General features: G+C 37.8%; 1 protein-coding gene across 1 annotated transcript in view; it reads left to right on the top strand.

Annotated features, from left to right (window-relative positions):
* The window catches only part of INPP4B (inositol polyphosphate-4-phosphatase type II B), a 601,242-nt gene that overhangs the window by 300,116 nt on the left and 290,934 nt on the right, over nucleotides 1-10,192 (top strand). The window contains exon 9 of the mRNA XM_042781432.1: nucleotides 3,246-3,318. Within this exon, the coding sequence (XP_042637366.1) occupies nucleotides 3,246-3,318 (73 nt within the window). The remainder of the gene's footprint in view (nucleotides 1-3,245; nucleotides 3,319-10,192) is intronic.

Genomic DNA, 10,192 nt, shown 5'->3' with positions numbered 1-10,192 from the left:
GGAGGGTCGATGAAAGAGGGGGAGGCCTTCAACGAGATGGATTGATATGGTGGCTGCGATGATGGGCTCAAGTATAGCAGGGATTGTGGGGCTGGCACGGGATCGGGCAGTGTTTCGTTCTGCTGTGCATGGCGTCACTATGAGTCGGAAACGACTCGACGGCACCTAACAACAACAAGCTACAATTCTGGTTCAGGAAAGTTCTCAGGATAAAATTATTTGATCAGGACAGTCTCCCTTCTGCTATGCCCTCAGTCACGCCTCTCTGGCCGTTGGCCTCTCGTCCTGGTCTCCACCTCTGTGGGCCAGGTAAGTCTGCTTCTCTGTCTCACACCTCTCAGTTCTACTACCATTGTCTCCTTGCCAAGGCTTCTGTCTGCTGAAATGTCTCTCCACTGCGGTGTCTCTCAGCTAAGGAGGTCTAGCACAGGGATCTTGGGTCCAAAGATGTGCTCCACTTCACCTCCAACTCTTCTCTCTTGATAGCAGTGAGATCCACCCTCTGCTTCTTGGGAGGCCCCTTTTAAGCCTGACAGAGTGACAAAACTAACCAGCCTCCCAACATCAGAGTTCTACACACCTTATTTGCATGGTCCCAGTAGGAGAAAAGAAAAGCCATACCAAGTAATTCACTGCATTGTACCCTTCTAAGTTTGAGTGGAAGACAAGAATGTGTGAAACTTATATTTCTATATCCATTTAGTAACATAATTCAGATATGTCCACAAAGAAATGTAGTTTCCTTTGATGACAAAGAAATAGGACTACCTCTCTATAGGTAGGGAGCTCTGGTGGTGTAGTGCCTAAGGCATTTGACTGCTAACCAGGAGGCTTGCAGTTCAAACCCACCAGCCACTTCTCAGAAGGAAGATTGGACAATCTACTTCCATAGAGATACTGCCTTGGAAACACAAGGAGTTGTCACTAGGTAAGCAGTGTCTCAGAATAATGGTCTGCCTGATTTCTATGAATTACAGACTTCTCCACAACAAGAGCTTCAATCTAAACCATTTCTATAAGTTGTATTACAAATGATGATCCTCTTTTGGAAAAGAGAATGGCTTAGTGCTGAAGACCTACTTATGTTGAACTGTGTCAGGGACAAATCATGAAATAATTTGGAGTTCAGTCTGACAATATTGGATTTGATTGGAGAGTGAATAACCATTATAAATTCTAGAGTAGAACATTGATCTAATGAAGAATATAAAGTTTGAGAAAGATTATCTTAAAAGCCCTATGTTGGCAGGAGAAAGTAGGGGAAATACTGGAAATAGGAGAAATAAAGAATGTTAAGTATATCTATGCATCATTGAATATTTCTGTAGCGATTTGGGAAGTGTGCTTCCAGAATACCTCTGAATTAAGGGAAAGAACCACTTCTGATTGGTCAGTGAAATGATTTACAGACCATCAAATGTCAAGAGACATTTTCCAGTCATTCATTCTTTCTGCAATTTAGAAACTAAATATAAGCAGTAAAGCAATTATGAAATCACAGATTTTTTCCCCATCAAGACATTTCCTGAATACTGTTGTGACAGAGGAATCAATAGTGGACTACAAGAATAGAGTGTAATATTTAAATCAATGAGACAGTGGTTTGAAATTATTTTTCAAATAATTCAATATGCTTGAGGACATACTCAGTACATTGATAACAGTGATCTGAGTTTTCATGATTCTCAAAGGCCCAATGCCTGGCGAGGAAGGATAGAAAGAGTGGTGTCACAGCACACTCTCTGGAAGACATATAGTTAGGACAGTTAGGGAATGATGTTGTTGTTGTTATGTGCTGTCGAGTTGGACCCGATTCATAGCGACCCCTCCTTGGATTTCCAAGACAGTATCACTATGGAAGTAGATTGCCCAACTTTCCTTCTGAGGAGTGGCTGGTGGGTTTGAACCACCACCCAGTTAGGAAATACCACCAAGCAATTTGCATATAACCTCCTATGGGTAAGATGGTCTGAGCCATTGGAGTCTCTGGAGTCAAGTCATGCAGGACGTTCGAACTTCTCACTAAAATTATTTCCTAGGTTTTTTTGTTTGTCTTCTTTTGTTATATTTTGTTTGCATTCACTTGTTTGTGCCTATTATATTTGCTTTTAAAATTCACTGTCCCCATGTTCACATCTCATTTTTCTGACTAGAAATATAATGAAACTCATTTAAAAAAATGAGTCCTGGGGTTGACCGATATGTGAAAATAGGTTTCTGTACAACCTACTGTGCCCAACAATTTTGTTTCTTCTTTTAGTTAATATTTTATAGAAAGCCAAGTGATAGTGCTATGCTTACTGATGGATTGTTTGGAACATTCTCTCCCACTCACAGTTCATTCATTAGGAACATGGCAATGTCCTCTTCCATAACTCTTCTTTTTGTCCATAGTAGTATTGATTATGTAAAATAACATGACTCTTATCTATTAATACAGAGATCAACTTACTTAAGAGTTGTCCTCATACTTTATGAGCAAGTATTTGTATTGTTTTGCCAGGGACAAAAAGATCCTTTTGTCTATATAATTAGATGCTACAACATATTTCATATTTCATTTAAAGTTTACTTTACTTAAGATCAAGGAGTCATGGTAGCACATAAGTTAAGCATGTGATGGCTAACCAAAAGGTCAGTGGTTCAAACCCATCAGCTGCTTTTCAGGAGAAAGATGTGGCAGTCTGCTTCCATAAAGATTTACAGGCTCAGAAGCAGTTCTACTCTATCCTACAGGGTCACTATGAGTCAGAATTGACTCAACAGCAATCGGTTTGGCTTGAGTTACTTAAAATCTAGAGAGAGAAATATGTGTGTGTGTGTGTGTGTGTGTATACACTCATATATGTTTTTTTTATTGATGTGTAATCATCCCAAGTGAATGAAATATAAAACTATCCAGTTAGTCAAATCTAATTTACTATCCTGGGAACATATCTCTAGCATGTTAGGGACAATTCTGTTCCACTTTTTACCTTCTTCCCTAAATAGTATTTGACTACAACTGAAATGTAGTCTATGGTTATATCCAACAATTATGTTGTGTATAAGTAATGCAAGTAAATAGTCACAAGTTAAACTTGGTTTTTAGTAAAGTTAAGGCTGGAAATAGTTTTACAAAAATGTTTTAAAAAACTTTAAAAAATTTTGTATATAACTTCATGTTTTCTAGACAAAATGAAAGAACTGTACTTCTCATTTTGTTATTTTCATAATATCTATTGTTTTCTTTCATCTTTTCTTAGTGTGCATTGGTATATGAATGTACAGCCCCAGAAAGTGTGAGCGGAAAAGATAACTTACCTTTTTTGAATGCAGGTATGTACCTCCATTTTGGATACTTACATTAGTTTCACATAAACATAAATTTTGATTTCCTGCAAAGTTAACACTGAACCTGGGCAGCATTCTCAGAGAATCATTCATTACATAGAAAATTAGCTGATAATCATGAGGAACCAGCATGGATTCAGTAGGAAAAAGACATAACCTCATTTATGCAGTCCAGATTGTGTATGTGTGTACTGTTTTGCTTATAGTAATATACTTGAAACTCAACACAACACTAAACAATGTTATTAAATGATGACCTTATGAATGAAACTCAGAAATGTGGTAGTTAAAAAATACATGATAATTGATATGCATAAAAATTATATAATTAATTTATGAATGATAATGTAAATGATAATAGCATTCATCATAATAATTATAAAATAAACTCTGGTGGCACAGTGCTTAAGACATTTGACTGTTAACAAGAAGGTTGGAGGCTCAAACCCACCAGCCACTCTGCAGAAGGAAGATTGGGCAATCTACTTCCATAAAGATTTACCATCTTGGAAATCCAATGGGGGTTGCTATGAGTTGGTGATTTGATGGCTCAATGGCAGTGGGTTTGATTTTTTCATTTTATAATAATTATAAAAATAAATAATAACTGTTACAGTGACTATACTAAGTATCTTACATTCCTTGCATTACCCAGCCCTCTGAAATATGTTATGAGGAAGTTATTATCATTATCCTCATCTTTTAGATGAGAAAATTATTCTAGGTCATCTACAGAGTAAATATGGGCCTAGCGTCCAAACCCAGATTTGACTCTATGACTTTGCTCTTAAATTCTAGGCTGTACTATTAATAATAAGACATTAATAACAAATTAGTGTCACAGTAGAACATTCTTTAATCTTTTTCTTTACCCTGTCTTGTTAAACGTTTAAGCAATAGCATAGCATGATAACCAGATTAACAAATGACAAAGAACCAGTTTTGCACTGCTAAGGAATCCACTAATAATAAGGAATAAAGGCAGGGTAGATTCCACCAAGGCACACCGTTGACTATACATATACCCACCAAACCAAAAATGCCATCGAGTGACAGCTACTCACTCTATACAGCAGAGTAGAACAGCCCCATAGGGTTTCTAAGGCTGTAAGTCTTTACAGAAGCAGACTGCCTCATTTTTCTCCTGTGGTGTGGCTGGAGGTTTGTACCACGAAACTTTTGGTTAACAGCCAAATGAATGAACCACGACACCACCAGAGCTCCTTATTTATACCCATAAAAACCAAACCCAACCCACTTCCACTGAGTCAATTCTGACTCATAGTGACCCCCATTGGGTTTACAAGATGGTAAATATTTGTGGAAGTACATCACACCATCTTCCTTTTGCAAAGCAGTTGGTGGTTTTGAACCACCAACCTTCTGGCTATCAGTCAAATGCATTAGGGATGATGCCACCAGAGCTTCTTATTTATGCTCATAGAAAACTCAAAATAAAATTTAATGGACAGAAATTTAAATAATAATAATAATAATAAAATAATAACAATTCTTATGTAGAATACGAGATCATACCAAAGGACAGATGCTTCTCAACATATGACCAAATGAGATATATATAGATATAGATATATTTTATTTTTCTAATTATTATTTGTAAAGGGTGTAATGTTGGGTGGGATGTACCTTAACCAGTCTACTCAGAGAGGAGTGATCAGCCAAGTGAATTCAATGAAATGACAGAAATGGCAACAAATTTTCCCTCATATCTTACTGAATGAGGGAGACAGAGTCTCCTAGCAGCTAGTGTGAACATCTGTGGGGAACTTGGTGTAATAACTATTCAGTAAAAGTGTGATTTACTGTCAGAAAAGTTAATATGAACCAAAGCTACAGTTAATAGAAGCAGACCTTTATCATACAGATGCAGAAATATTATGTCTCTAACATGATGTCATCAGTATATATAAACAACACTTTTTCACTCTCCAGAGACAAACACAACTGCAAGATTTGTTTCTTATTTTTCATAACCCCTGTCATAACATACTTTGTTTTCTAAATATCCAAAGCACCCAGAATGTAAGAAACAAGGGAAGCTTCTTAAGGCTAGTGTGCTCAGTCTGACTTAGAGAAAAGTCAGGGCTTATGGCACCCTTGTCTTGCAGCAAAAGCTCATGTCTCGTTGAGCCCTAGTTCAAATGTTTCATTGTTCTTAGGTGTCATCAAGTTGGTTCAAATGAATAGCCACCTTATGTACAAAATAAAACACTGTCAGTGCTGCCTCATTCTCACAGGCATTGCAATATTTGAGCTCATTATTGCAGCTACTGAGTCAATACATCTTGTTGAAGGTCTACTGCTTTTTTTCTAATACTCTTTTTGACCAAGCATCATGTGTTTCCCAGGGATTGGTCCATCCTTATCACATGTCCAAAGTACATGAGACAAAGTCATTCTGGTTGTACTTCTTCAAAGATAGTTTTGTTCCTTCTTCTGACAGCCCATAGTGTATTCTGTGTTCTTCACCAACATCAACATTCAAGTGCATCAATTTTTCTTTCATCTTCTATATTCATTGCTAACCAGAAGGCTGGCAGTTCAAACCCACCAGCCACTCCTCAGAAGGAAAGTTGGGCAATCTATTTCCATAGTGATACTGCCTTGGCAACCCAAGGAGGGGTCTCTATAAGTCAGGGCCGACTCGATGGCACAAAACAACAACATTCATTGTCCACCTTTTGCATGTATATGAGGAGATTGAAAACACCATGGCTTAGATCAGCCACAGCTTAGTCTTCAAAGTGACATCTTTGCTTCTTAACACTTTACAGAGGTCTTTTGCAGTACATTTTGATATTTTGACTGCTGCTTCTATGGGTGTTGATGTGTGTACAAGTAAAACGATATCTTTAACAACTTCAATATTTTCTCGTTAGTCATGGTGTTGCAGAAATATTATGTTGGTCCAGTTGTAAGGGTCTTTGTGTTCTTTATGTTAAGGTGTAATCCATATTGAAGGTTGTAATCTTGGATCTTCATCAGTAAGTCCTTTAAGTCCTCTTCATTTTCAACAAGTAAGGTTGGCACCTGTATATCACAAGTTGTCAATGAGTCTTCCTTCGATCCTGATGCCATGTTCTTCTTTATGTACTCCAGTTTCTTGGAGTATTTGTTCAGCATACAGACTGAATAAGTATGGTGAAAGATACAATCCTGACATACACATTTCCTGATTCAAGCCACACATTGTTCCCTGGTTCTGTTGAAATGAGTAGCTGTCGGTCTGTGTACAGGGTCTACATGAGTTCAATTAAGTGCTCCAGAATTCCCATTATTATTATGCTGTAGAATTCCCAAATGTTATTATGGATAACATTTGCAATGTTATCCATAATTTATGTTCCACACAGTTGAATGCCTTTGCATAGTCAGTGTTTTAATTACCTAGTGTTGCTTTGACAAGAATATATGGATGGCCTTAAAAAAACAGGAGTTTATTCTCTTACAATTTGGAGGCTAGAAGTCTGAGTTCAAAATGCCAGGCTCTAGGGGCTGAGCGAGAGCCCCTCAACCTTGGAGCCCAGGTCTGCCCCCTGATCCCGGCCCACTGGAGTTAGAGGTGTTTCTTCACTCAGACAGCTGCTGCCTGCTGAGGCTGGCAAGCTCAAAGTTAACAAGTAAAAAGGCACAGTCCTGATGTTACCAAACCACGTGGTAGGCTATTAATTTAAGTCCATTGTAAGTCCCAAGGTCAACACAGCATGGCAGGCTGCTGAACAATGCACAGCTACATGCAGGGTCCAAATATGTCATAAGCTAGAGACCATTCCCAAGGCTTCTCCTGATATGCCAGAAGCAGACCACATCCCAAAGGCAGCTTCTCAGCTGCTTGTGTTAGATCCCACCATGGAGTTGATTGCCAGTCTCATCATGGGGAATAACTACCACCAGCTGCCCAGCCATTCAACCAGGCCCAGCCAAGTTGATAGACAAACATAACCATCACAGTCAGTAAAACTTACATAAGTATCTTTCTGATATTATCTGTTTTCAGTCAAGATCCATCTCACATCAGCAAAGATATCCCTTGTTCTATGTCCTTTTCTGAATCTGCCTTGAGTTTCTAGCACTGTCAATGTACTGCTACATATTTTAATTTTCTTTGCAAAATTTTACTTGCAATTTTTTTTTTTTTTAATGTGGTGAAAACATATACAACAAGATGTTCCCCATCATAACAACTTACACACTTACAGCTCAGGGACATTGACTACATTTTTCATGTTGTGTCACCATTATTGCTATCCTTTTCCAAAATATTCCACCACCTATTAGCATAAAGGAGCTCTGGTGGCATAGTGCCTAAGGCATTTGACTGCTAACCAGAAGGCTGGTGGTTCAAACCCATCAGCCACTCCTTGGAAGAAAGATTGGACAATCTACTTCCATAGTGATACCCTTTCGGAAACCCAAGGAGGGGTCTCTATGAGTCAGATATAACTCGCTGGCAGTGAATTTATTTTTTTTTTTTTTTTTGGTATTAGTATAAACTCAATGCCCCCCAAACAAAAGCTTCCCGCTCTGCTCTCCCCCCTACCCCTAGTAACCAGTATATATATATGTTTTTTTTTTTCTCAACCTATCTAGAAATTCCGTGGTAACCAACAAAGAAAATTTCCTTCTCTGTATAAACCCTTCATTGTCTTTTCACAATAAAAGACTAATACAATATTTGTCCTTCTGTGATTGATTTATTTCACTCAGCGTAATGTACTCCAAGTTCAACCGGTTATGCGGTGTTTTGTAGATTCTACATTATTCTTTAGGGTATTCCCTTGTGTATATGTACTACAGTTGGTTTATCCATTCCTCGGTTGATGGCCACTTAGGTTGTTTCCATCTCTTTGATATTGTGAATAGTACTACAATGAACATGGGTGTGCATATATCTATGTGTGTCCCGCCTCTCAGTTCTTTAGGATATATACCTAGTAATGGGATTGCTGGGTCAAATGGTATTTCTATCTCCAACTTTTTAAGGAATGGCCATATAGATTTCCACAGTGGTTGTATCATTTTACAGTCCTACCAACAGTGTATAAGAGTTCCAATCTTTCCACATTCTCACCAGCATTTGTTATTTTTTGTTTTGTTGAACTTTTTTATTAATGCTATGGTCAGATGGTATCTCATAGTTGTTTTGATTCGCATCTTTCTAATGGCTAATGATTGTAAACATTTCTTCATGTGTTTGTTGTCTGCCTGAATATATTCTTCACTGAAGTGTCTTTTCATATCTTCTGTCCATTTTTAAATTGGATTGTTTGTCTTTTTATTGTTGAAGTGTTGAAATTTTCCATAAATTTTAGAGATGAGTCCCTTGTCCGATATGCTGTTGACAAAATTTTCTTCCCAGTCTATAGGTTCTCTTTTTACTCTTTTGTCAAAATCTTTTGATGCACATAATTGTTGAACTTTTAGGATGTTCTAGTGGTCTAGTTTGTCTTCAACTGTTTTTGCATTTTTAGTTATGCTTGATAGTCTAATTATGCCATGTATAGTTGTTGTTGTTGTTGTTAGGTGCCATTGAGTTGGCTCCAACTCATAGTAACCCTACGTACAACAGAATGAAATGCTGCCCATTCCTGTTGCCAGCCTCACAATCCTTGCTATACATGAGCCTATTGTTGCAGCCAGTGTCAGTCCATCTTGTTGAGGACCTTCCATTCTTTCATAGACCTTCCACTTTACCAAGCATGATATCCCTCTCCAGGGAAGGGTCCCTTCTGACAACATGATGGAAGAGGTCAGATGAAGTCTGGCCATTCTCACTCCCAAGGAACATTCCAAGGAACACTTCTTCCAGGATAGATTTGTTAGTTCTTCTGGAAGTCCATGGTACTCTCAGTATTCTTCACCACCACCACAAATCAAAAGTATCAACTCTTCTTCAGTCTTCCTTATTCATTGGCCAGCTTTCATATTCATATGAGGTGATTGAAAACACAATGGCTTGGTTTAGGCTCACCTTATTCTTCAAAGAGACATCTTTGCTCTTCAGAATTTAAAGAGGTCCTTTGCAGCAGATTTGCCCAGTGCAATAAGTCATCTGATTTTCTGACTGCTGCTTCCATGGGTGTTGATTGTGGACCCAAGCAATATGAAATCTTTGACAACTTCAATCTTTTCTCCATTTATTGTGATATAATTTATTGGTCTGTTTATGAAGATTTTTGTTTTCTTTATGTTGAGGTGTAATCCATACTGCAGACTGTACTCTTTAATCTTCATCACTAAGTGCTTTAAGTCATCTTAACTTTGGCAAGTAAGGTTTTGTCATCTGTGTATCACAGGTTGTTAATGAGTCTTCCTCCAATCCTGATGCTGTGTTTTTCTTCATATAGTCCAGTTTCTTGGATTATTTCCTCAGCATACAGATTCAATAAGTATGGTGAAAGGATACAAACTGAGGCACTCCCTTCCAGATTTTAAACCATGCAGTATCATGTTTTTCTGTCCTAATGACTGCCTCCTGGTATTATTCAAGTTCCTCATAAGCACAGTGAAGTGCTCTGGAATTCCCATTCTTCTCAATGTTATCCATAATTTGTTATGATCCACACAATCAAATCCCTTTGTACAGTCAACATAACACAAATAAACATCTTTCTTGTATTCTTTGCTCTCAGCCACTATCCATCTGACATCAACACTGATATTCCTCATTCTATGTGTTCTTCTAAATCCAGCTTACATTTCAGGAAGTTGTCTCTCAGTACTGAGAGCTGCAACTTTTATTTGAATTATCTTCAGCAAGATTTTGCTTGCTTGGGGTGTTAATGATGTTCTTCAATAATTTTCACATTCTGTGGGATAATCTTTTTTTTTTTTTTTT

The sequence above is a fragment of the Orycteropus afer genome, unplaced genomic scaffold (assembly GCF_000298275.1).
Source record: "Orycteropus afer afer isolate SDZICR_OR568_19922 unplaced genomic scaffold, OryAfe1.0 scaffold00120, whole genome shotgun sequence".
Classification (NCBI taxonomy): Eukaryota; Metazoa; Chordata; class Mammalia; order Tubulidentata; family Orycteropodidae; genus Orycteropus; species Orycteropus afer.
Note: the sequence above shows the minus strand (reverse complement) of the source record. Positions and strands in the feature narration are given on the sequence as shown.